We start from the raw sequence: 26,971 nt of genomic DNA on the forward strand, positions 1-26,971 counted from the left end.
CAACTCTGTCAATTTCTGGCCATGATTACCAGACTCAGAAAGACTTAGTTTCAAATTGCACCTCCTCCACTCATTAACTATATGACTCAGGGAACATTATTACACTTCTCTAAGTCCTAAGTTTCTTCATTTGGAAAATGGGGAAATAATATCTGCCCTGTTTATTTCATAACCCTATCATGATGGTCACGGGAGATAATGGATGGGGAAATGCTCTGTTGCTGTAGAACAATAAAAAATGCGAGGAATTATGAGGGTAATGATGATGAAGATGATGGTGGTGATGATGGTGATGCTGCTGCTGCTGCTGACAGTGGTGGTGATGATGATGGTTCGCAGTTTGTCAGCAAATCCTTACAGAAGCCAAAGCAGCTCTTCTGAAGGATTCGGGACGATGTGCCCAGGACTCTGCCTGTTAAATGGTGAACATACAGGGCTGGCCCCGTGGCTTAGCGGTTAAGTGCGTGCGCTCCGCTGCTGGCGGCCCGGGTTCGGAACCCCGGGCGCGCATCGACGCGCCGCTTCTCCGGCCATGCTGAGGCCGCGTCCCACATACAGCAACTAGAGGGATGTGCAGCTATGACATACAACTATCTACTGGGGCTTTGGGGGGAAAAAATAAATAAATAAAATCTTTAAATGGTGAACATACAGAAAGAAACCCCTCAAAGGTGTGAATGCATGGATAGTTATTTTTTCAAATAATCATGCGAAAATGCAGTGACTGCAAAGGTCTTGGTGGACAGACATGGTGAGTTATAGAATCAGAAAGGGAGCACCAGTGAGCTGGAGATGAATGGAAGTAACTCAGATGTTGTACTCAGAATGGTTAGGGACAGACAAGCCAATTAACAGTTAACTGGTTGCCTGTCATGTACCGGGCATTTTTCCGGGTGCCTTAAACTGAATTTATCACTTTTTTGATTCTTACAATAATCCTATGTGGGACCATTAGATGAATTTTATGATCCTCTATTTTATACATAAAGACACAAGGCCCTGAAAGTGTAAGTAACTTGTCTGACATTCTAGCTGCTAAGAGGTAAGATTCTGACTGAAATCTGGCATTATCCAAGAGGTGCTCCCTGGAACCTTTCTTTTTTTTTTTTTTCTTTTTTACTGAACAAGTCTGAGAAGCAATGGGTCAAAGTTTAAGCAGTTTCTGTTTTCTCAGTGCCTTAAATACACTAATCATTTTGTAAATCTCTGAGACCTGGCTATAGCTTGCAACAATTCACGAACTCCTCTGACCATTGAATGCTCTTTTCAGGGAGGTTCTTATGGGACGACCGTTTCCTGGAACACATTTGGAAAATGCGACTCTACAGCTGGTGGCTCTCAAGGAGTAGCTAGAGGTAGGATCATGAGTAGAGGACATTTCAAGTCACTTTTCATCTTTTTCCTCATTTGACCCTCATATTCCCTTGTGGGGTGGGTGGTACAGGAAATGTAATCACACAACTAGTTAGTGGTTGCTCAAGGATTAAGTGACGGGGCCACTAAACCAAAATTTAACGATCAGTGACACAGAGAAATGCCTGATCCAGAAGAAAAAGCAAAAGGGATTAGAAGCAGTAATTTCTAACTATCTTGGGGGGGTCCTGTGACCTAAGGGAAATCTGATAAAACAAGTGAATTCTTGCTCCACAAAAAGATCTCCAGGCCATACAAATAAAATATGCAAACCATTTCAGGATATTCATGAACCCCAGGTTGAGAACCTCCAGACTACAGTGAAGCGTCTGGCTACAAGTGAAGGAACGATATTCTCTGGTTGAGAAGATGGACCCCCACTAGTCTCAAGCATCTCTGGTCACCATCCCCCCAAGACGTGGTCTTTAACCAACCCAGGGGCTTGCCCAACATGACTTTACCTTTTGGCATTTTTGGCTGAGGCATCATGCACTGACAGCTGGGGGATGGTGTTCTCGTCTAAGCGTTTCTGTAAACCTCGGATCATGAGTGGGGTGAGCCATGACAACGTGAGGTAGGAGAACAGGCCAGCATCATCCAGGGGCTGAGGGGCAGGAAACCTAGGAGAGAAGTCCCAGGCCATGTGGTCACGCCTGTGATCTAGGCTCTGGAGACGGAAAATAAGTCCAGGGCAAGACTTTGAAGGCTGAATCATAACTAGGTAAGAGCCGCAGTGTGGTCGTCTGGATGTACAAAAAACTATGTTTTCATGACTCTATGATTTGTGCTAGTTAAAAAGCAGAAACAACAAAAATACCCATCAATAGGGTAATTCTTTAAAAAGAAAGAAAAAAGTATAGTAAATCCATAAGGTGGAAAACAATGCAGAAGTGGCTAAAACTAGATTTGATCTATACATAGAACATGGAAAGAGCTCTAAGGGTATTAAGCAAGAAAAATAATCATTTGCAGATTAAGAAATTCAGTGTATTTTTACTTATATAAAAGGAAGACAAGGGAAGGCAGACAAAACAATATATGTATGTAATATATATATCAAATTGTTATATCAAGTTATGTAAGAATTTATATCAAATTGTTAATAGTGGTTGACTTTGAAGAAGGGATTAGAATTGGCAAAGGAACAGGAAAAGAGATCCTCATTGGTTCAATTTTTCTGTTTTTCTCACGTAACTTTCACAAAAACAATAAAAATGGAATAGAAATCAAATGAGTAAGAATGATAAGGTCATATCTCTGGGAAGGATTCACATATAGTTATTGCATTGGGGTGTTGGGATTCTGTGTAATTTCTACTTTATTTTTCAAAATTGCCTTTGTTGCTATGTGTTTCAATACGAAGAATATTCAATTTAAAAAATGATTTGGGGAGAAAGATGAGAAGATAAAAATGCCAAACTCGTGGGATGTTGTGTGGTTTTGGGCTATGGCCTCTTTGCTCGACTCTCCGGACCGTTATCTCCTCACAGCCCACCAGCACCCATGGCTGTGCATTCTGGGCAAGGCTGGCCATGCCTCTGCCAGAGATGTTGGAGAGAGAGGAGACTGAAGGGAGGGTGAGACACTGCACCAGGAACGTGGGGCCACCTGTGATCGCCAAGGAGGCGACAATCTATGAGCTGGTGCCAGGATTCCAGAGGCCCAACGGAGACACTGCGTCTCTCTGAGATGAGGTTGCCCGGTGAACTAAGCTACCACGGTTCTCTGATCTCGGTGGAGATGAGATCAATTCAGGAACAATGTAGCTAGTACTGACAGGAGCTCAGACTTGAAAACAGGTCAACAAATGCAGTTTGTTGATAGATCACAGGGCATTTAGCCTTTCTTGGCTCCCCATTTCTCTTAGAATGAAGACCACCATCCTTAATGTGGCCTGTGGGGACGTGCATGAACTCCGCCTGTGCCTGCCGCTGCAGCCTCATCTCGTGCCACGCCCATTATCGCACATGACTCCCCAGCGACACTGGCCTCCTTCTCAGTTCCTAAACATATCACGCTGTGTTTCTTCCACCCCAAGGTCAGGCATTTTCACATTGTGTTCCGTCCACCCAGATCATTCTTCCCTTTCTCTTGCCTAGTGAAATCTCTTCATCCTCCAGGTCTCAGCTAAAATACCACTCAGACCGTATCAAGCTGCCACTGTTCCACAGTCCCTCTGCACCCCCATACTTCTCCATAGCACCATCCTCAGACAGCTTGTAATCGAACATGTATTTATGAGTTTACTTGCCTGTTGTCTCTCTGCCCCATGTGAGGTCCATGATGGGCAAGGATCTTGTCTGTCTTGCTCACTGCTATTCCCCTGCGCTCTAGCACCGTGCCTGGCACATGCAGGTGTTCAGTGAACCCTTGCTGAATGAATGAATGAAGTGCTGACTGTGCCTCCCTGATGTGCCTCAGGCTGCTCTGCAGGTCTTCCACACTGGGGGGTGACATGAGTGTGTCTGGACATGGTTGTGTAACCTTAGGGAGGGGTCTAGGTGTGAGGGTCCGAGGATCATTGCCCTGGTGGGTAGTGCCCCTCATGGCCCCCTCAGCACTCACTTTGGCTTGGGACGGAAGGGAATCATGGTTCTCCAGGCAGCGTCGTACTTCCCCCAAGGGAGGACCTCCGCCCTGCCCGGTGCCTCAGGCTTCCTCTCCTGCTGGCTGCAGGGGCCGTCTTCAAGAGTGTAAGGTTTCTTGGGAAAGAAAAACCAACAGCGCATCAGTTCCAGACCTCACGGACAGTGTCCTGAGGGAGTGCTGGGCCAGCCACCTAAGGAAGATGGATCTGCCCACACCCAGCTTCCTGAAGAAAGGCTGCCGGAGTCAGACAGAGAAAGGCAAATACTGTATGATCTCACTGACATGTGGAATCTAAACACAACAAAAGAGCTCACAGACAAGAGAACAGAGCTGGGGTGGTCGCCAGAGGTGGGGGTCCATGAAATGGGTGAAGGGGGTCAAAGGTACAAACTTCCAGTTATAAAATAAGTAAGTCATGGGGATGTAATGTGCAGCCTGGTGACTGTAGTTAGTAACACTGTATTGTATATTTGAAAGTTGCTAAGAGAGTAGATCTTAAAATTTCTCATCACAAGAAATAAATTGGTAAATATGTGTGGTGATGGATGTTAATGAGACTTATTGTGGTGATCTTTTTGCAATATATTCAAATATCGAATCATTGTTATACACCCAAAACTAATATACTGTTATATGTCAATTATACCTCATTAAAAAATAAATAAATAAAAGAAAAGTTGCCCAGCAGGGAATGAGCACTGGGCCAAGAGTCCAGACAACTGGGTCCCAGCCCTGGCCCTGCCCTCTATTCACTGGGTGACACAGGGCAGGTCGCTCCACGTCCCTGGGGTTTTGTCTGGCAATAAACACCATAGACAAGAAATAAAGGGTGCTATCCTTAGTCACTCACAGAATGTGAGAAAGTCACACTGTGACGTAAAACTACTACAAAGAAATCAATAATTAAAACTGTAAATCCCAAAACATTACAGGTTACCCTTTTGATAAAATGGGAAACAACTAAAACAAAAACATATATAATTTCTAGGACATCATGTAGAATAAATACTACTACGTTATAAGCATAGCAAGAGATCAATGGGAAAAGATTTGAGACAGTGGTTACTTCAGGTGGAGAGAGTTAGGGAATGGGATGGAGGAAGACCAAGGCTGGCTGTGAATGTCAAGGTCTGAGGTGGTGAGCTGATGGGTTTACAGTTGTTGATTATGTTATTATAAGTAAATACATAGAAAAATAGTTAATAGATAGAGAGAAAGGGATAGAAAGATAGATAAACAGAGATATGAACACTGAAGGTGTGTCCTGACAAAGGAGTATAATTCAACTAATTGTGGAAGCCTGAGGAGCACTAAAAAAAATCAAGGTTAAATAAATATGGGACAAAATCCTTGACCTAATTTATGACCATTGTGAAGACCCTGTCACCTCAGTTCCCTGGTGCTGTGATGCAAAGGAGATCTACTTACATAGCTAAGTCCTGAAGCCACGTCATGGCCTATGTCCAAGCCGAGATTCACGAGGCCACCAGAAGAGCTGGGAACCCAGTATGTCCTCCTCCTGGTCATTTTCAGTTGTCCTGCCAATTCTTTGTTTCCAGAATCAGAGAATCTGAAAAGGCAGCAGGAAGGAGCAGCTTACATCTATACCTGAGCATCCAGGAGGGGGGACATCACCCTGCAGGGATTGTGCCAGGGCCACGCAGAGGGTTGGGCCATTGTCACAGCACCAGCTCTTCCCTCTACCTGGAATGGACTTGGCTCCCTCTTTTTTTTTATTTTTTTTATTTTGAGGAAGATCGGCCTGAGCTAACATCCATGCCAATCCTCCTCTTTTTGCTGAGGAAGACCGGCTCCGAGATAACATCTATTGCCAATCCACCTCCTTTTTTTTCCCCTTTTTTCTCTCCAAAGCCCTAGTACATTGTTGTATGTCATAGCTGCACATCCTTCTAGGTGCTGCATGTGGGACGCGGCCTCAGCGTGGCCGGAGAAGCGGTGCGTCGGTGCGCACCCGGGATCCAAACCAGGGCCTCCAGGTTGGCTCCCTCTTTATAAACATCTGCTCAGGCCTCAGCCCAAGATCACTTAGGGTAAACCATCTCTAACCACCCACTCCCAGCCCCACAGCCTGGGGCCAGGTCAGTCTCCCTTGACATCTCCAAGGCCTGCTCATACACACGCTTATTCCCTTACCCCAGTTTGTAATTGTACATTTCTGTGCACCATTACTGGTTTAGAGTTCAGTTCCTGCACTAAACAGAGATCCTCACGAGGACAGGGCCTGTCTGCTTCGCTCACTGCGGAATCCCCGGGGCCGGGGACAGTGCTGGGAGGACAACAGGGACCAATACATAAATGATGAACAGACAGGTAAAGGAGTCAAAGAATGCGATTTTGCCACTCTCTGACTCTTGGTTTTCAGACTCAGGGGAGGGCACACTTTAGGAATCTTAAATAACCAAGGCATCTAAAAAACTACTAACATGCTTTTTGCTTTTGCCTTTGAGTACGTGACTCACTCCCAGAACATCCGTGTGCCTTGGGCGTGGGGGAGGGGAATGGTCATTGGGAATATTTTGAAAGAGAAAGAAAGTGAACATCAGGGCCAGCAACATGGGGTATGACTAGCGCCTCACAGGGCCCGGTACCCAGAAGGGCCCCAGGCTTGTTTGAATGCTCTGCTGTCAACATCTTGAAATTCTTAATCATTTTGCACTGGGCCCCACAAATTATGTAGTCAGTCCTGCTGTTCAGATACAGCTTTTGACATTCAAATATTGGATTGTCCTTCAAGTAAATAGACTTGCAGACTAGCCTATTGTCTTGGGAGAAGATTCTCTAAATTCCTTTATCCCACTCCCTCCCATCCATCTTCCTTTCAGCAAATCACAACAAAACCTGGTAGACTCAGTTTCTGGAATTCTCCTGTACAGCGTATAAGAGAGACCCCCAGCCATGGCCCCCGGCCATGAGGTATACTGGCCATGAAATGGTAGACGTGGACCTTTCAGGAATGACGGAAAAGAAAAAACAGAGAGAAGGAGGTGTGTTAGATAAGAGAGGATGTCACACACTTCTTGTTTAAGACTCTGGGAACAGGCCAGTTTTCTGGCTGCCACAAACCAGTCTAGGACATAGACACACTAAAGTAAAATTGGTATGATTCAATAGAAGGAGGCCCTGGGGGTAGGACCATGGTGTACTGCTGTACTGTTTATTCACTACACAAAGGTTCCCAGGAGAGGGAATGGCAAGCAGGAGGGGGAGATGGAGACAGCCAGTTCTAGATTGCAAGTCATGCACCCTAGCAATGGGCCGTGTCCGTGGTGTGTTGATAACTGTTTGTATCTGTAACTAACCTATGGTTGCAATGGGTGAACGAGTGGATTTCCAACATGAATGTTGCTCGACATTTTACTTTATGTTAACGAGTAAGAGGAAAACGAAACATCAAAGATGTTTGTTGGTTGGATCTTCACCCACCTGCCAATGACCTGAGTAACTTTCCTGAATTGTTTTCAAACACTGGAAGAAAATCCCTCAGAGAAGAATTCCCCAAGTCTCGCCTTCTTCCCTCAAGTGCAACGGCTGTGCCTGCCGCTGCCTCTCACACGTCCTTTTCCCTAGATACTTTCATTCTTGGTTTTGGCCTCACGACGTTGCTCTCATTTCTCCCTCTTCCTCTGTTTTGGCCTCACTATTGTTTTGATATAAAGTATTTAAGACATAAAAAAGGGGTAGACAGTAATCTGATGAAAACCCCCGTGTCTCCCACGCAGAGCCACAACCACACAGGATCCCTGTCAGATTGCATTCCGCTCCCTCCCTCCTGCTCTCCTCACTTTCCTGTCCATCGTTCCCTGCACATCTTCATCCTTTTACAACATACGTGTGACTCTCTGCACACGACAGGGTCCTTCTGCATATTTCAAAACTTTATGTAACTGATATTTTACTGTGTCCTTCGGTAATTTGCTTTGTTCACTCAACGTTATATTTCTGAGACCTTCCTTGTTGATACACGTAACTCTAATTGATCCTCACTGGCATAGTATTCCAACATCTGAAGATACCAAAATTTATTTCTCTAGGACGGACACTTAGGTTTTTCACATTTTTCACTTTTACAAAAAGGCTTCAGTGTACATCCTTCTATGTGTGTCTTTTTGCACTGGTTTGAGAGTTTTTTTAGGGTAGAGTTTTAAGAGTCGAATTGTTGGTTCATAATTCTTCAAAATCTTTAATTTTACGGTGTATCGTCAAATTATTTTCCAAAGTAGTTGTAACAATCTCCACCCCGCCCCCCATTTTATGACGGTTCCCTTGACCTCCATCGTCACCAGCGCTTGGGGTTGCCCAGTGTTTAAGCTTTTGCCAACCAGGTGGCATCAATAATATTTGATCGTGATTTAACTTTTACATTTCCCTTTTGAATAGCCAAGTTGAACGTCTTTTCGTATGCTTGCTGAAGACTTTATTTCTTCTGACTCTTCAGTATTTAGAGTTTTGTGACCAGATCATTTTACTAGAAGGTGGGAACATCTGTGAGAAAGGAACTCACAGTGAGTTATTACAGAAAAAGGGGCGATACGCCCAACTCATACAGAAGATGCTCCGGGAAACCACACAGGTGATTTCCACCCCACCCCTCCCTCTCGCCCCATGGGGAGGAGCCCCCTGCATTCAGGGTGTGTGCTTTCTCCCAGGAGGGGCTGCAGGACACAGCCAAGAGGGCGGAAGAGCCTCAGGTGGAAGGTCAGGCCCAGACCACCTGCCGGGAAGAGCCTCTCCCTGACAATGCTGGTAATGGTGCTGGGATGGGATGAGAACGTCTGCATGCCTGCCTGTGCCCCCAGAGGTCCCGGAATGCCCTCCTGGACCCCGGACAGGGCCATGTCCCTCAGTGTCCGGATCCCAGACATCACACACACAGGTTACAGATCCAGGCAGTTTAGGAGCGTGGTTTTGGAGCATCCAGGGAGTGAGTGTTATGCGGGCACAGCTGAGGGTGTGCAGGGGCAGAGGCAGAGGCAGAGGCAGGCTGGGGGTAGCTCTGGCCTGGAGTGGCGTAAATTTACAACTTTGCAAGGCATTTGGACATTTATTCATTACATGTTTGTTGAGAGCAAATATTCAGAGTAAAGGTGTCAGAAACCAGAAATGACTTGGGCCCAGTTCTGCTCGTCCAGGAGATCATGGCCTTGCTGTTTTTTGAGACAGGGCAGCAGAACAGAAAGCCCTTTATTTTTAAAGTAAGAACGTTCTGGATGTGAATTCCAGCTCTGCTGCTTCAAAGCTGTGTGACCTTGGCCAAGCGACTGAACCTCTCTGAACGCTCACTGGCAGAAGTGGAGGTAATGGTGGTTGCTTTGCAGTGTTGTAGTGGAGATCAGATGAGTCAGGTGTGGGGAAGCCCCAGCACCGTGCCTGGCACATTGTAGGCTCCCGTCACCAACAGCGTCTTCAGCTGTGAAGGTAGAAACCGGTCTGGTCAGGAAAATAACTGGAGGAAGGGTGTGGATCACAGAATGAAAGGTGAAGTTGAAGAACCAGGCCTCAGCAACTTTGGGGTCTCAGTAGCAGGAACAGGTGCAGAGTCTTTTGGAAGTAAACCTGCTCCAAACGTATTCCTTCCTAGTGTAATTTCCCTCCAGATTCAAATGCAGGAAGAGCCCGCTTCCCCAGGAAAAATTGGGGTGTTGTTATTAGAAGGGAGAGTGTCAGGCAGAAACAACAGTCACCCCACAGTGCTGCCTCGTGTTGTTGTCATCAGCAGCATCTCCTGGTATCTCCAGGTACTGGTTTCCCTGCCCTGCTCTGGGCCAAGAGTCGGCCTGGGCTGGTGTCACCGCTGTTTTTGAGGAGTTGTCTCAGAAGCGTATTGCTGCCAAGCATCTTAGCAACCATCTACTACAGGCCCGCCAGTTGTCAGATGAGGAAACAGAGAGGTTAAGTGATTTGCTTGAGGTTGCACAGTACTGTGATGACAATTCTGGAACAAGTTTCTGGTCCCAGGTCATTGCTTTCTTCATTCTCTCCTGCTGCCTCTCTCAACTCATGAAGCTCTTGAGAAGCCCAAGCCCTCCAGGGTTTATTGCACGGCTGGGGATGGAACCCTTTCCAGACTCTCGAGTCCGGGTCAAAGATTACCTTCAGCAGAGTCTTCCAGGGAAAACCTGCTGGTCAGAGTCAGACTTGGGTGGGGCCCTGCAGCAGAAGGCTGTGTAAGGAGTCTTCTGACCCCGGATGGAGATGCAGGAGACTGGGAGGCATACTTCTTCCTTCTTCTCTTACCCTGACCCAGTGCTGGAGAATCAGCTCATCAACACAGAGAAGATGGAAGAAGGGTCCCTGAGATGGAGGGTCTGCCATCACTACATCCGGGCAGCCGGAGGTACGGTCTGTCAGCTGCCCATGCCAGGCCTGGGGCTCTCTCTAGGGCCAGCCCTGTCCCTACTGGGTCAGATTGGAATGTGTGAGGTCACGTAGGTCGAGAGACACAGGAGTCCTGCCATTCATGGGTTTAACAAGGCTGGTATGACTGTCACCATGTCGTAGATGAGGAAGTGGAATGTCACGGTCATTTGGTACCTCGTCCAGGGTCACATAGCTTGTAAGTAGTAGAGCCATGATGATCGAACCCAGGGCTTTCTGACTCAGACCCATGTTCTTTCAAGTCCTCCAAGGTGTCCCAGGTGGATGGGGGTCAGGGAGATCACGGGGGCTGTGGGGGACAAGCAGCTTTGTCAGCAGTTGCCATGTACCTTCTTGTGGCACCTGTGTGTCTCACCCCTCTGTCTCCCAGGATATGTGGTCTCTGTCATGGTTTTCCTTCTCATGGCGGTGTTCATCTTCCTCATGACCTTCAACTTCTGGTGGCTGAGCTATTGGCTGGAGCAGGGCTCAGGGGTGAGTGCTGTGGTGGGAGTGGGGTGCGTTTCTGTGGGCTTGTGTGGAGTGGGTTGCTTGTTCCTCCGTGGGGCCCCATGAGGGCCATGACAAGCCCAGAGCCTTCCGTTGCCAAGTTGACAAATGGAGGTCTGGAGAGAATCTCTGGGAGCCCGATTTCTGGCCTCCCTCCCCACTGGCTCGGTTCTCCTGAGTTCAGAGTGAGTGGTCACCTATGCAGTCTCGTCGGGACAAAACCAAGAGGTTTCTGTCCCCAAACAGCTCCCAAGAATGCTTTACAGTCCACCTTAGGGACTTTTTCCTTTGGCAGCAGTTTCGCCTTCTTGCTCTGCTTTGTTTAGCATCAGCCTCTGCACTCCTTGTTGGGGCTGAGAGGCCACTCCAACGATGAACATGGCTGACTTCAGTTAAAGCGGGGAAAACAGACTTGACTCTGTCACTGCTGGCAGCAGGGGAGAGAGCTGAGCCCCACTCTCATTTGTGCAGAGGTGATTTGGGCGTTTTCAAGGGAGAAGCAGGGTGGGGGAGGGCAGGCTCGGGAGAGTCAGGAGGTGAAAACTACAAGGGTTGGTGAGTGTCCCTGGGACTGGGCAGCTGTGTCTGTGAGCTGGCAGTCACCCAAGTTAGGGGTCTGTCCTTCCACAGAGCCTGGGAGGCAGGGGCCCTGTCCTTCCTGATGATGACATTTCAAAGAATGGTTCTCAGGTCCCGGAGAGAGATGCTTCTGAGTTGCAAGAGACACATGTTCACAACTGTGAGCCCCTTCTAGTTAGTGCTCTGAGGAAGGGAGGTCAGGGCCTGTCATCAGGTGCTGGCCAGAGCCAGCAGTCAATTTTCCTGTTAGCATTTGAGCTCCTCAGGCAGCATTCTAATGGGGTGGGGTTCTGAGGTCATCCTAGGGACACGCCTTAAGCTCTAGAAGGACACATGCTAGAGTTTGGTCGAGTCTCTCAGTGCAGGGGTCTGGAGGGAGTTGTTCTGCACTGAGAGTTCTGCAGCTCTCAGCCATTATGTGCCTAGTTAATTCACTAATCTCCCCATGTTCCAAGGTATCACTGTCCCCATTTTAACTGTGAGGAAACTGTGCCAAGAGAGGACGAAGAACTGCCCTGGGACGTGCAGGTCCAGGACTGGACCTTGGTGCTCTGAATCCAAGCCATGATTTCCAGTGCTCTACATGGTTAAATCTGGGTCTTGTGTCAGGAAATCAGAAGCCACTTGAAGTCTTTAGAGCTTCCAAAGATTTAACATAGGAATTCGAGGCGACACGTGCACGGGAGGGGCTGGAGGAGATGGGAGATGTGGGCTCCAGTGATCTCAGCAGCAGGCAGCACTGAAGTGGCAGATTCTCAGAAGGGCTGGCTGACGGCTGCAAGCCACTGGCCAAACTCCACGTGCCACACACCTGCCACAGCTGCCACCAGCGTGTGATGGCTTCTCCTCCCATGAGTGGGTCTCCTTGGCAGAATCTAACCTGAGACCTTGCTGGCAGGGAGTCTGGGAAACCGAGTTCTCAAGCTCCCCCTGCATCGCAGTTGAGAATGTAGAAGGGGCAGGGATGCTGCTGGATGATAATCAAGCACCAATTTCTAACACCATAGAGCGAAGGAAACTGTCAAGCTGTTTCTACCCTGACAGAAGCAAGGAGGCCGCTGATAGGAACAATCAGGGTGAAGTGGGTGATGGAGTGGAGGGAAGAGCCGGAGTCAGGAGACAGACCAGTTAGGCTGCTGTAGTAGTGGTCCAGGGGACGTACGATGCGGGCCTAATCCAGGGCAGGGCAGGGGCGAGGGAGAGGAAGGGAAAGCAAAAGAACCGAGCAGGAAGGTTGTAACATATAGTTTCACCTTGTACCAGCTACTGAGTCTTCCGTGGCCCCAGGGGAGAAGGCTTTTTCTCCCGGCTGAATTTCACCCTGGACTCAGGTGGTCTGACCCCCTCACTCACTGTTTTCCTCTATTTGCACACAAGGCTTCTGATATCCAACGTGCAGGTTTTCTCTGAGGGGTAGCAGAATATGTGACCCAAAATATGCCAGTTTAGCATGAGGATTATTTTGAGCTAAAGGCAATCCGAACTGTAGATTCAGGAAAAGATCTTTACCTTCCCCTCAACTCCCTAAATTTGCGTTGGAAAGGGGCCTTGTACCAGGAAGAGAGATATTACTAGAGATGCCTTTTACCTAAGAAATGTCTCTACAAAACAATGCAACATTGTTTTGCAAACATCTCCTCTCAGCTTCCTGTGAATGGCCTTCCTTCCCATTGTGTCCCCAAAACCCTACCCCTTTCCTTAGCTCGCGGTCTTATATAAGCCTCAATTACCTGACTGCCTTTTGAGCCTCATATCTTTGGAGTTGCCACACATACAAAATTAAATTTGTTTTCTCCTTTTAACCTGTCTTATGTCATTTTAGTTGTTTGAACAGTCACACAACATGGAATGGTAGAAGAGAAATTTTTTCTCCCCTACACCTCACATCAACCAGTTCTTCTCTGCAGACACCAGCTGGGTGTGCTACAATTCAATTCAATTCTGTAACTGCATACTTGGAGTTAGTGTAGACCTCATGGGTTAAGGGCTCAGTCCCACAAGACCCCTCCATTTCAGATGCCTGTTGTAAGTCCAGACCTCCTGTACTTCTGATGAACCAGCTGTGAATTGGGGGTTCCCATGACCCCCTCCTTGGGTTTGATAATTTGCTAGAATGGCTGACAGAACTCAGGGAAACACTTTTAGTGGTTTATTATAAGCAGCCAGATGAAGAAGTACATGGGGTGAGGTCTGGAAGGGTCTCAAGTGCAGGAGCATCTGTCCTTGTGGAGTTGGGGTGCACCACCCTCCTGGCACATGGATGTGTTCAACAACCCAGAAGCTCTCTGAACCCCGTGCTTTAGGGATTGTTTTGGTGGCTTCATCCTGTAGGCATGATCGATTATTAACTCAATCCACAGCCCCTCTCCCCTCCCTGGAGGATGAGGATATGGCTGAAAGTTCCAAGCTTCTGCTCATGGTGTGGTCTTTCTTGTGACTAGCCCCCATCCTGAAGCTGTCTAAGGGCCCCCAGCCACCAATCATCTCGTTAGCTACAAAAAAAAGACACTCCTATTGCTCCAGAGACTCCAAGGGACTTAGAAGCTCTCTGTCAGGAACCAGAGTCAAGGGCAAATATTAGAACAAAAAATGATCCTAGCACCCCTATCTCTTAGGAAATATATTTCTCATCATTCCACACCCCCTGTTCTTTCCTGAAGACCAACAGTAGCCGAGAGAGCAACAGGACCACTGCAGACCCAGGTAACATCCTGGACAACCCTCAGCTGCCCTTTTACCAACTGGTGTATGGCCTCAGCACCCTGTTCCTAATCTGCACTGCAATCTGTTCCTCGGGGGCTTTCACCAAGGTCACGAGGAGGGCATCCACAGCATTGCACAACAAGCTCTTCAACAAGGTATGGGCCTGGACACTGGGCCTGGCCACAGGGTGAACCCTGACCTTGCCCCATTTTTTTTTAGTGTTTATTTTTTGAACAGTTTTAGGTTTTAAAAAAATTGAGTAGAAAATACAGAGAGTTCTCATATACCCCTCACGCCAGCCCCACCATTTCTCTTATTAACATCTTGCATTAGTGTGGGACATTTGTTACAACTGATGAGCCAATACTCATATTATTATTATTATTAACTAAAGTCCATAGTTTACATTAACAGTTCACTCTTTGTGTTGTATATTCTATGGGTTTTGATACTGACATGTATCCACCATTAAGTATCATACAGAAGAGCTTCACTGCCCTAAAATCCCCTGTGTTTCACCTATTCAACCCTCCCTTCCCCCAAACCCCTGACAACCACTGATCTTTTTCACTGTCTCCATAGTTTTGCTGTTTCCAGAAGGTCATACAGCAAGTGTTCCCTGGTCACTGGGTGGGTGGGCGAGGCCAGAGAATGAGGTGAATGCATTGAAGCTCTCTGCTCCTGGAATTGTGACTCTAACATTCAGTGTCCCTTGCTGGAGGGTCAGTGGTCACACCATTGCTGGCGTCCTTTGGCTGGGAACTGTCACATCTAGAGTCACTTATAATTGCCCTAAGTTCCCTTTGAAGTGGGTATTACTATCCTCATTTTACATATGAGAAAACTGAAATCCCTTGTGTGTTATGGTTAGAATGTGTGCTATGGTTAGAATGTCACGTTGTCTGTGTTATCACACTGCCTCTTGGAAGTGTCATTCCTCTCTCTCATTTATCAAATATTACTATGCGCCAGGTTCTGTGGCAGGCGTTGGGCTTACGATGGTGAATGAACAACGCAGGTATGGTTCAGGCCATCATGGCCTCATTGTCTCATGAGGGAGACAGACAAGAAAACAGGCTGTTGTAACATGGTGTGCAAAGTTACCCACAGGGCGGGGACACACAGGACCATAAGAACATAAGGGGCATTAGTCCCAGCATGGGGGTGGTGGAAGGAAGATTGGGAGTCCAAGAAGGCTTCTTGGAGGAAGAGACCTCTCTGCTAAGACCTCAGGATGAATTGGATTCGCCAGCTCAGGATCAGGAGGTGACCAGAAGCGGAGCATTTCCAGGGACTGAATGGAGTTCAGGAAGGCTGGGGCCCAGAGGGGAGAGTAGGGGTTCTCAGGAAATGAAGAAGCACCCGTCATTCCTCGTAGACGCCAATTGTGTTGACATTCAGTGTTTCAATGTTGGGAGGATGAGGTGGAGGCATCTCCCCACATCTCAGATAAAGCAATGGGTTTGGCGGGACCAGAAAGCGAGAGAGGGTAATTCTACCCGAGGCCTGGCCTGTGGTGGTGCCAGCCAGATGGTCTCTAAAGTTTTGACTCCGCACTCCCAGATTCTAGAATTATCCAGTGCCCAGGCCTCGAAATGATAATTCGTATTTTAATGTTCGGAAACGCTCAAGAATTTTCCATTAGAAAGTACATTTTATCTTTTAAATATTTTCCTTTTTACTAGTCTTTTATGGCTTTATTGATTTTAAATTCACCTTTGTAGTTTAAATAAACACAAGAAAAGGACTATCAACTTAAAATGCAAATTAGCCTGTTACCCTACCCTCAAAATGAGTTTATTCAGAAAAAGTCAAAGAATTGCAATTTGGGATGTGCATGCTATGGTGAATGATAAGCAAATCCAGAAAACATATGAATAAAGCTGCTTTTATAGAGAAAAAGGGGGATTAGCCAGGGGCTGTTCTAAATGAATGTTCATTGGGTGAAGGTAACAATTCAGGGTGGCAAAGGTTTCTCCTTGGCTGAGCTGTGGTGTTTCTCCTTGGCTGAGCTGTGGCGTTTCTCATGGGCTGAGCTGTGGCATTTCTCATTGGCTGAGCTGTGGCATTTCTCCTTGGCTGAGCTGTGGCGTTTCTTTTTGGTTGAGCTGTGACGTTTCTCATTGGCTGACCTGCGGCATTTGTCACTGGCTGAGCTGTGGTGTTTCTCATTGGCTAAGCAGCGGCCTTTCTCATTGGTTGGGTTGTTGCTGGGTGGGGAGAGAAATCTTCCTTCAATAGTAAAGTGGTTTTTCTTCCTATTGAAGACACAAGCCTACGTCTCTTCCTGTATGATGTAATTGACTTATATGATGGGGCATGAGAGCTCCCTCTACAGGCCTTCCCGATTCCAGTTTAGTTAAGGTTTCTTTAATTAACTTCCCATTTTGATCAAGATCTTTCTCCAAAAGCATCGCTGATCAGCCATCAGGTTCTCTGCACATAGTGGTCTTGTCCCTCAGTGCCAGGAATGACCTTTCCTGGTTGTTGTGACCCATGTTGGAGGGAAGGTGCATAGTGCGTGGAAACCATACAGGCGGCATTTCAGTAAAAGGGACGTTTAGAGGGAGAACTCTCAGGCATTTCCCATATAAAGTCTATATTTCTCCAAAGTTGTAGGCATTGGAGATCATCTTGAAGTGCTGAGCCATCATCACCTTATTGGGCACATCATCCTTACAGAGGTTCAACAGGCAATAGGTACAGAGCTTCACACAAATATACAGAGTAAGATTAAGAACAATACTATAAGCCTAGTTTGCAGGATGGTTCTAAACCAGGAGCCCAGACCTGAAGATAACCAGCTGAATAAATCAAAAGACAGTGGATAGTTAGGTGCAATTTGTCATAGCCATTGTGCTTGCTGTCTAATCTTATGTAATTGGGTCTCTACTTCCCCAGAGCCATTTATCTGTGTGCACCAGGAGGTGTTCTCCACTGCACAGACACCTCCTTGCTCAGCAAGTAGATAATCAAGGGCTATACAACTATCCAAAACTACCTCGGCCAATGAGTTAAGTGACTTTTGCTGAGCTGAAACTGTTTTGGCTGCGGAGTTGGCCAACTCTTCTAGTGTCAGGGTGAGATGTCTGATCATTTGTTTGTTGGCAATCACTCTGACCCATGGGAAGAAAGCTCTCCTCATGGGCCTTAAACCCAGAGTCACTCACACCTCCTGGAAGTTCTCGTTTAAAGCAACTGTGGAGATTCAATGAGAGAGACCAGTGAGAGGTCTCTGTTTGGTTCTGCAGAGAGAACAGGGCAGTGAATATGGCAAGTGCACACTGTCCTTGTCTTCCCCAGCTGTGAAGGCAATGAGTTGCCCAAGCATAAAGGCCATTACCAAAACTTCTACATACGAATGTGTAACCAGGTGGTATACATAAGGTTCCCACATAAGTGGGGGTATCTATGGACTCATTCGTTGGCACAGAGGTGTTAACATTATCTAACCAAGTCTTAGACATTATGTTGTTACATACTGAGAGGTTGCCTAAATTTATGGGTCTATCACAAAATTTACAAATGGCCTGGAGTTACACTGGCAGCCCCACAGAATTTTCAGACAAATGTTCAAAAGATCTTATTTTCCCACCCCAAGTCTGGGTTAAATTAAAGCAAGGGTACAAATTTAGGTGGGCTTAGCACCCCGACTCAGTAAAAGGGGCCAGCAGAGCAATTTAGACAAACACCACCAACTGGAATCCCAGTGAAATTATTTATAGGATGAACTGAGGGGTCTTTACTGTCTTGGACAGACTGAAGTTTCTGATAGCAAATCCAGCAATCAGAGAGGTTTTCCCTTTTCTCAAAGGATTGGGAAATGTGAACGAGGGCATTGTCCACCCAGGAAAGACAGGGGGAAAATAAAATAAGAAACAACAGTGGGAAGAGGGTACACAGGCCTGGTCCTGTCATCTGAGGAAAGCTGCCTGCCTCAGATGTCGGCTGCTTCTCTTCCAAGTCACTTTGACCTGGAGGTCTCCATTGTTTGCTCAGGACCAGATGTCAGGTGGAGCCTTGTTCAGCTGTGAGATATGCACACAAGTCTCAAGTCCCTGAAGTTTGGCTGCCATTTGGGTAATGAGGAGGGTCTAGTATAGTCCCTTCCAGAGAGATTTCAAGGGCAGTAAGATTGGAAACATCGGTTTGGAGTGTCATATCCAGACATTTAAGGAAACAGAAAACTTTAGGATCCAGTCCAGCTTACAGGTGTAACCAAACCTCAAAGACAATAAATAGGACTAGAATTTAATATCTATAAAGGTACCAATATAACTTCTCTCTCCAAAATAACCCCCATTTTTAAAATAAAGGTAATCATAGTAAAACTAATCTGTTTGTATACCACTTGGCCTGGTTATTTATATAAATGCAATGAGAATGACCGTAGAAGCTCTTTTTTAAGATTGCTTTGCTGGAAGCTTGTAAGCAAGGCACTAGGTGGATTTTTCAAGCAGTTCCTTAAAGGTGTCTGGTCATGTCTGAGTCTATGTACATCTGTCTTGAATATAACATTCTAGTCAAAGCCTTGGTAATGTAGCCACCATTTCCAATTGTGTTTTTACAAGGAGAACAGACCTTCACTGAAGCCCTGCAAATACATACATTGTCATGAAAAGAATACTTGAGTTCCCCAATCTGGAGGGATCAGGTAGAGAGAAAAGAGAAATGTTTCAACCTTATTGCAAAGATACACTTTACCAAATAGCTGTTAGTTTTAGAAAACTTAAAAGAGAGGAGAAAAAAGAAGTCCTTTACATTGAAAAGAAAACATTAAAGCAATCAGTCCTCCACTTGAGTTCCAGAAATTCCCACTCAGTTCAACGTTATGATCTTAAAGTTATCAAAACCTGTATTCCAGAGTACTTGTCAAAGTCTTTTCAGGAATGTCTTTGAAAATGAAACATATTTGTAAAAGTATCAGAGTAAAACAATAACTGTAACTAACCAAAGACTTTTTAAAAGAAAGGTAATAGGTAAATACTATTGACAAGAAAAATTGGGTATTTTTGTGACATACATTATAGATAGTAACTAGAATTACAGGTAATAACATTATTAAGACATATCATATTTTTAGGAATTTTATACAATTTCTAGAACACTTTCTAGTAACATTCATTCATACAACATAATCTAAAAAGGTTTATTATCGCTTATTCAACCATGCGTCTTATGTAATCTGACCTACCGAATAAGCCTAATTAATGTAATCTCTCTCTTTTTATAAGGAAAGGGAACAAATCTTTGGAGATGTTCCACACGCCCTCTGGAAAATCCCAAAGATCAAAAGATGCGATTTAGAATTTGAATATTTTGGGCTTGTCAAAAATATCAAAAGGTTTGGACACCACCAAATAGGATCACAGATCATTACAAAATAATACTTAAGTATCTATTTGACCAGTCACAATAGCAGGTTTCAAAAGCAAATACAAAAGCTTATATAGTTGTAAGCAAAACTTAACTCCTTCAATACTAAGAAGATTCAGTTCTCTTCAGCAATTAAAGACCTGTTAGAAACAACACAGGAAATTATTTTAACAAAACATTAGCTTCTCCTTAGGACAAAATAATTTTCTTTTCTCCCAACAAAATCCAGTTTCATTTTGTATACTTTCCTTTACGAAACACACATCCTACTTTTCTTGCATACATATTTCTAGTAGCTTTAGTTATATATACTAGAATTCTTAAACTTAGAATCCCCAACTCCTTGTAAAAACTAAGAAGTAAGCAAATGTGGACTGTATGAGCATTTTGTGGCTTGGTGCACTTAAAATACCTTTTATAAATTTCTAGAAACATGTGCCTTTTTTTTCCATAGAAAATTTCTCAGCATGGCATAAAACATGTTCACTAATAGACTCAAACATCTTTAATTTCTCTGCCATTGGAGGTCAAAAGTACATAACCTATGTTCAGTAATTAATTTTTTAGTATTTTATCTCATTTGGAAAATGATTTAGGTATTCATTCCATTATTTAGTTTAACTTAGTATACACTTTGATTTTATTTAAACTTATTTTAATTACTTGCTTTTAACAATCATGCTTGGATTAGACATTCAATAACCAACCATCATCTTAAGTTACTTCCTTTTTGACAAATTTTGTGATAGAGACAGCATGAGCCTACATGACTAGTGAGCCCAGGCAGAGAGAAAAGTTGCACATTTGCATTACACCCAATACTAACAACTCTGAAGACTTGCCTGTTTTTTTTTTTTTATTTACACCAACAACCTTAAGCTAGCTTTTATTTACTACATATTTATTCTAGATCACATAAACTTGAAAAGCATTTGAGTTAGTTTCTATTATATTTCTGAGATTTAGGAATACTTTATTTTTATGTGCTTAGTTTCAAGTCAATTAAACAGAGCTCTTTATAAATCAATTCTAGCAATACCATCCAGAGGTAGAAAAATATCACATCTCTATAACATACATACACAGACATCAAGACAGACATGAACAGAGATCACATAGCTTTCACTTTAAAGCTTTTAGCCATGTCTCAGGTACAAAACTCAAAAGACTAGTTGGACCCAAATTTTATTTCTGGCAGATGGACTAAGGTAAGGTTACTTGTTGAGATGACCAAAGTCTTTTACTAAAGAATTTTATTTGCATGCCGTAAAGATCCTTTTAGAGTCATTTTGTCTATTATCAAAAGTCTAAGGTAATTGCTATGTAAAGTTTTCTTTCCAGTTGATTTGCTCCAGTTCACTTTGAAGTAGCAATTCGGGCTTTAGCATTTGAATCCTCAGAGTCTCTGAATTTAAAAGGGGCAGGTTCCCACAGAGGGGAGGAGAGGAAGATGGCATCAGGGGTGGAGCCTGGGCTCAAGATCGCTGCCAGAGTGAGTTCTGAGCCACAGGAATCTAGGAAGACAAACAAGATGGCGCCTGAGGCAAAGAAGAAGGAGAACAAGAGCGTGAGGCTTCAGAAGCCATTTTGCTCTTTCTCTGTTTTTTAACTGTTTTGGCTAATTCAGACAAGGTATCATGTAGTGAGGTGATTTTAGAGCTTTGTGCATATCCAGAAGCCTCCAGGTACCAATGAAAATAGACATACCATTTGTTTTGTTTAATTTTAGAGCTGTGGTCTTCCAGTTTGGTTTTAAGAAACGCTAGTGAGGGAAGGTCTAAAGTTCTCCATGATGCCCATTGCAGTTTTGGACTGCTTTTGGTCTGTTTGGCCCACTTGGTTAAAAACGTGCATGTAGCAGGCCCAAAGTTCTTAAACATAAACTCAGCCAGGGTTCCTGAGGAGGGTTTCCCTCAGGACATTTAAATGTCTGGGATCCCATTTCTGAAATTTCCTCTGAAAACCCAAGAAAGTTGCTAGAATCATAGCCCTGATCTCCGAAGGAATCTAAAAACAAAAGAAAGTTACTGGATTCCCAGCTATGATTCCAAAAGGAATCTGAAAACCAAAGAAAAACTCCTAGATTTTCAGCAAGGCTGAGCCCCTAAAGGAACTGTGCTACCTTCAGAAAATACCTGAGTACTCACCAAGGATGATGCCTTGAACCCAAGGATAGCACCTTAACCTGGGAGGACACAGTCCCTCCCCTGAGAGGACAAAGCCTCTCCCAATCTCGAATAAAGGCGGAGAGTTACACGCAAGGAAAGTGGAGCTCAGAATGTGAGAGTTGCCAAACTGACAGCAGGCAGCAACTCACGAAAGTGATGAGGACAAGGGCTCGGTGTGGGTAGCTCGCTCAGTTCCGGGGGTTGCTGTCTCTTGGGGTTGCCTCTTTTGGATCCTATTTCTGACACCATAGATGTCAACTTACAATGTAAATTTGCCTGTTATTTTACCCTCAAAATGAGTTGATTCAGGAATAGCCAAAAGAATTGCAATTCGGGATGGGTATGCCATGGCAAACCACGGGCAAATCCAGAAAACAAAGGCGGGGAGCTGCTCTTATACAGAAAAAGGGCGAGTAGAGAAGAGCTGCTCCAAATGCAAGTCCACTGGGGGGAAGGGACAGTCCAGGGTGCAATGGCTTCTCAGTGGCTAAGCTGTGGCATTTCCCATTGGCTGGGCTGTGGGCAGGTGGGGAGAGAAATCTCCCTTCAGTAGGAAAGTAGTGTTACCTCCTCTCAGAGATGCAAATGTACCTCTTTTCCGGTGTGGTCTATGTATGACACGGTGCGAGAGCTCCCCCTACAGGGCTTCCTGACTACAATTTAGATAAGGTTTCTTTTATTAATATCCACGGGACAAATCTCTGAGAAAACTGGCTCAGCTGGGAAAACAACAAACTGCAAAAACAACAACACACACAGATGATTTTGACACTTAGGAGGCGACCAGTAACCCTTTCCATGTGTCCAGCATCGGCCCTAATCCTGAGTGACAAGGGCCTCTCACAAGGGGGCCTTATCACCCCACAGCTGAACTGAGTTCCACTCCTGTGCCCTCTCCCTGCACCCGCCCACGTGAGTGCTCAGAGTCCTGGAGGGGCACTGCTTTGCTCTCTGGTTTCTCGAAGTGACTGTCACAATTCTTATTGCTTTTGCTCATGTATTAACAAAAGTTCTGGAGAATAAACTACAGATAATTTAGAGGCGGAAAAGCAAGGAATCTCCTATTCTGCCCCTCTGCCCATCACTAAGCCTCCTCCTCCCTGACTCACATAATTACTGTTTATTCTCTGTCAGCTGTGCTACACCCACCGCCCCCCCCCCCCCCCGCCCGCTCCTCCTCTCATTCCTCCCTTTAGTTTTGGGCCTAATAGATACTATTAACTTCTACTCATGTCTTTTTCTTGCTCTCGGCTTGAGGAACACACAGGGAGAAGGGAGTGGTCCATTGCTCAGCAGGGCAGGGTCATGAGCCTGTAAGAAATGCCGACTATAAAGAGCTTGGCTGTGCCAGGGGCTGGGGAAGCCATGGGAGGCCTGGGCCAGTCAAGGTTTTGTCATTAACTACTGGGGTGACCTTGAGCAAACCACTAAACTGCCCCACCTTCTCTGGGCCTGTTTCCTCATCTGTAAAATGAGGGCCTTAAAGTCGATGCTTTGGTAGAGCCCTTCCAGTCTGCAATGCCCTGTGAGCTCCAGAGGGCCTCCTGCCCACTGCTTTTAGAGATCAAGTCAGGATGCCACCCTCGAGAAGGGCAGTCAGGGTTAAATTCACCCCAGTCGCCCAGTCGTATCAATCTCAGTGGAACTGCTGCTGTTGATTTTGGTGATTCTGAGTGAAATCGGTCCCATCTGTAGAAAATAATAAGAGCTGGTATTAATGGGATGCTTGCCAGGGGCAGGTACCGTTGTGAGCACTTTTGTTGTGTTACTTCTTCCTCCCCTCCCTTCCTTCCTTCCCTCTGTTTCTTAAATAATAGCTAGAGATATAATTCACCTGAACACAAAATTCACCCTTTTAAACTGTACAACTCAAAGGTTTTTAGCATATTTGCAGAGTTGTACAATCCTCACCACAACTCTGTGAAGCATCGTTATCATCCTCACTTTACAAATGAGGACACTGAGACTCAGAGGGGTTAAGTAACTTGTCCAAGGTCACACAGTGGGAGGTGCAGGATTCAGGCAGCATTGCAATCCAGGCACATTGACTCTGGAGCCCATGCCTTTAACCATTGCTCTACCCTGCCTCCCCTGGACACCCCTTATCTGCATCCTGCACCTCTTCAGAGCCTAAGGGTAACTGACATCTTCGAGTCCCAAGCACGGCCTGCAGCTACTCTCATGATCTGGGCTGTTTTTTTCCCCGCAGGTTTCCTGCTGTCCCATGAGTTTCTTTGACACGACCCCAAGAGGGCGACTCCTGAACTGCTTTGTGGGGGACTTGGATGAGCTGGACCAATTCTTGCCCATTGTTGCTGAACAGTTCCTGCTGGTGTTTTTAGCTGTGATCTCCACCCTGGTGGTTGTCAGTGTGCTGTCTCCATACGTCCTGCTGATAGGAGCCGGATTAGCCATTGTTTGCTTCATTTATTACCTGTGAGTGGGTTCTTTTCGCTTGTGAATGGAGGGAGAGGCTGGGATCAACTTAGAACTGGGTGGTCCCTGTGGTGGATGGCCCAGGTCACTCACTCTCATTCTCGATGCAGGATGTTCAAGAGGGCCATCAATGTGTTCAAGAGACTGGAGAACTATAGCCGCTCCCCTTTATTCTCCCACATCCTCACCTCTCTGCATGGCCTGAGCTCCATCCATGTCTATGGGAAAACTGAAGACTTCATCAAGGAGTGAGTGCTTCTGCTGCCATGTGAGGATGATGGGGACGGTGGGGAGGGGAAGCAGGAAGGTAGGGAAGAGAGCACCTGGGAATAGAGTCATCTTCAGAAGAATCAGAGAGAACACTGCTTTATTCTGTTCATCTCTCTGAGCCTCCAGAACCTCATTTGTAAGATGATGCTTATAAGAATAAACAATGTAAGTGATGTGGAAAATGTCTGTATACCTTAAAGACCTGTGGATACTGTGGATACTGCATACATGTATGCATTATATTAATACATGTATTAATATAATGAATAGTAAGAAGTACTATCATGTCAGGACTTCTTGCGGTGTTTTTTCTTTCACTTGCAAACAGGTATCTAATGTTAATAAAATGATAGGAGCAATATCTTTCTAAATAACAGAATTCCCTTCACTATTCATACATTTGCCTTCTAAATGTTTTTTGAAACAAGAAATATCCTATCATTGTTGCTGAGGCTTAATTGTGTCATATGAACTGATCTGCCTGTAAAGGTAAATCCAGCATCGTCTGCACTGAACTACAGGAAGCTCACAACTGGTGGGAGACAGGAGACACAGACACTCATTTCTGTAATGATTCAGGGTTGAAGGTGATAGACAGTAGAGGACAGCAGCAGATAAAATGCCATATGAATTCAGAGGGGAAAGAGGTGCCCTGCAGCCCAGGGGATCAGGGAAGGCTTTGGGGAGGGGGAGGCATCTGAGCTGACCTTGAAGCCTGGTAAGATTTGGGCATGCGAGGTGGTGTGTGCTCAGTTAACTGGAATGTTGGAGGAATCTGGCACCAGCTCTCCCAGTGGCCTGCGGGAGCACCCGAGGGCTGCGGACACCAGGACTGAGGGATCCTGGAGTGATGCCTGCATTCCGTCAACACTGAGAGCCTACCAGGTGCTCACTGCCCACTGGGATACAGCAGTGAACAGGACAGACAGCCCCGCGCTGAGGTGGATGGGTACTCGGAAGGGGTCACTCCCCTTCTCTCACCCCCAAGTCCTGACATTGGTTCACTCTTACTGGCCCAGTTAGGGTAACTTAGCCATTCTGAACCCATCGTCAAGGCCAGGGGAAGACATGAGCTGACAGGCCTAAGTCAGTCAGAGCCTCCTGCTGGATCTGGGCTGGGTCAACTCCATGGCTGAGAAAGGGGTAGAGAGGAATCCCCCAGGGAGAAGTCGGCTTCTGTTGGCGGGGGGTGGGGAGCCAGATGCTGGAGGAAGCAACCAGTGTCCACCCTCCGGAAACCCTGGGTTGGACAAACACAAGTGGAGTTCAGGCTGTCCTTTCTTCTCAGGTTTAAAAGGCTGACTGATGTGCAGAATAACTACCTGCTGATGTTTCTGTCTTCCACGCCATGGGTGGCCTTGAGGCTGGAGCTCATGACCAACCTGATGACCCTGGCCGTGGCCTTGTTCGTGGCCTTTGGCATTTCCTCTGCCCCCTATTCCTATAAAGCCATGGCTATCAGCCTCGTCCTGCAGGTGAGACAGAGACTCTTGGACAGTGGAGGCTTGGCCTGTGTCCTGTGGGCGGACTCAGGGGGTCCATGGGATTTTGATTACTCCTTGGATTTGGCCATTTGTGATGTTAACGAGCGATGCGCTTGGCCTCCTGAGTCTGCTGCTTTGCTGTTTTCTTGTCACCTCTGAACTGAATTCTGTCTTTAAAGGTATGGAATGGAATCATAGAATATTGTGGTCGAAGGGGAGCCTACAGGCAACAGAGTCCCACCCTCTTATTGTGCAGATGGGAAACTGAGGCCCAGAGAGGTGAAGGAGTTGTCCGAGCAGACCGAGTGTTAGAAGCAGAGCCAGAGCAAGAACACTGACCTCTTGGGTATCTGGGTGTCTTTTCACTTCACTGTTCATTCCTAATTCAGATGTCCAACTTTCCTGAGTTATCTGGAGAGGCTGTTCAAAAGCTGGGTGTCCCAGTCCCTCCCCTGGAGCAGGGCTGCTCAGACTCTGAAGTGCGTAAGACTTGGAACAGAACGGGTGGTTTGGGCCGTGCAAGTTCACACCAGGCTCTGCCTATTATTCGCCGTGAGTTTGGGGCAGTCTGTTACCCTCCTTGTGGCTGGGATTCCTCTTCTGTAAAAGGGAGATGATGAAGGTTCTGAAACCATGGACTTGTGAGGAGTGTGTGTAAATGTGAGGGTTAATGCACAGTACACACCTGGAATAGTGCTTGACCCAGAATAAACGCTGGACCAATGTTAGCTATTGTTCCTGGCTTACAGGAAGGACACTGGAGCTTGAGGTGAAGTAACCACCCGTGTTCCCACAGCTGGTAAGAGACAGGTTTGTCCATAGTGGACGCACTCACTCTCTCTCTCCGTCCCTCTCTCTGACACACACACACCCATGAGCACACACACCCACATCACCAGCACATGCACACATGCACAGAGCAGAGTTGCTCTCAAGCCTCCCAGAACTCTGAGAGGCGCCAAACTAGTGTCCTGGGGGACTTGGAGTCACTCAGGCTAGAAACTCCCATGACTACTGCAGGACGGGTGCCAGGTGGGAAAGTTCAGGTCAAGGCTGTCCTGTGCTGGC

At 46.1% G+C, this 26,971-nt stretch overlaps 2 protein-coding genes across 2 annotated transcripts in view; one reads left to right on the top strand and one right to left on the bottom strand.

The window, feature by feature from the left end:
• The window catches only part of LOC147913150 (ATP-binding cassette sub-family C member 11-like), a 66,762-nt gene extending 60,966 nt beyond the window's left edge, over window positions 1-5,796 (bottom strand). The window contains 3 exon segments of the mRNA XM_087420309.1: window positions 1,875-2,033; window positions 3,979-4,115; window positions 5,431-5,796. Of these exon segments, the coding sequence (XP_087276435.1) occupies window positions 1,875-2,033; window positions 3,979-4,115; window positions 5,431-5,529 (395 nt within the window). The 5' untranslated portion in view covers window positions 5,530-5,796.
• Window positions 5,797-8,641: 2,845 nt separating this feature from the next.
• LOC147913151 (ATP-binding cassette sub-family C member 11-like) lies at window positions 8,642-26,153 on the top strand. The gene is made up of 4 exons (XM_087420305.1): window positions 8,642-8,766; window positions 23,923-24,149; window positions 24,260-24,397; window positions 25,708-26,153. Exons 1-4 carry the CDS (start codon window positions 8,761-8,763, stop codon window positions 26,060-26,062), a joined length of 726 nt encoding a protein of 241 aa, XP_087276431.1. The 5' UTR covers window positions 8,642-8,760; the 3' UTR covers window positions 26,063-26,153.
• The last annotated feature ends 818 nt before the right edge of the window (window positions 26,154-26,971 follow it).

This window comes from Ceratotherium simum, chromosome 30, assembly GCF_057802395.1.
Source record: "Ceratotherium simum simum isolate JZ-2026a chromosome 30, ASM5780239v1, whole genome shotgun sequence".
Lineage (NCBI taxonomy): Eukaryota > Metazoa > Chordata > Mammalia > Perissodactyla > Rhinocerotidae > Ceratotherium > Ceratotherium simum.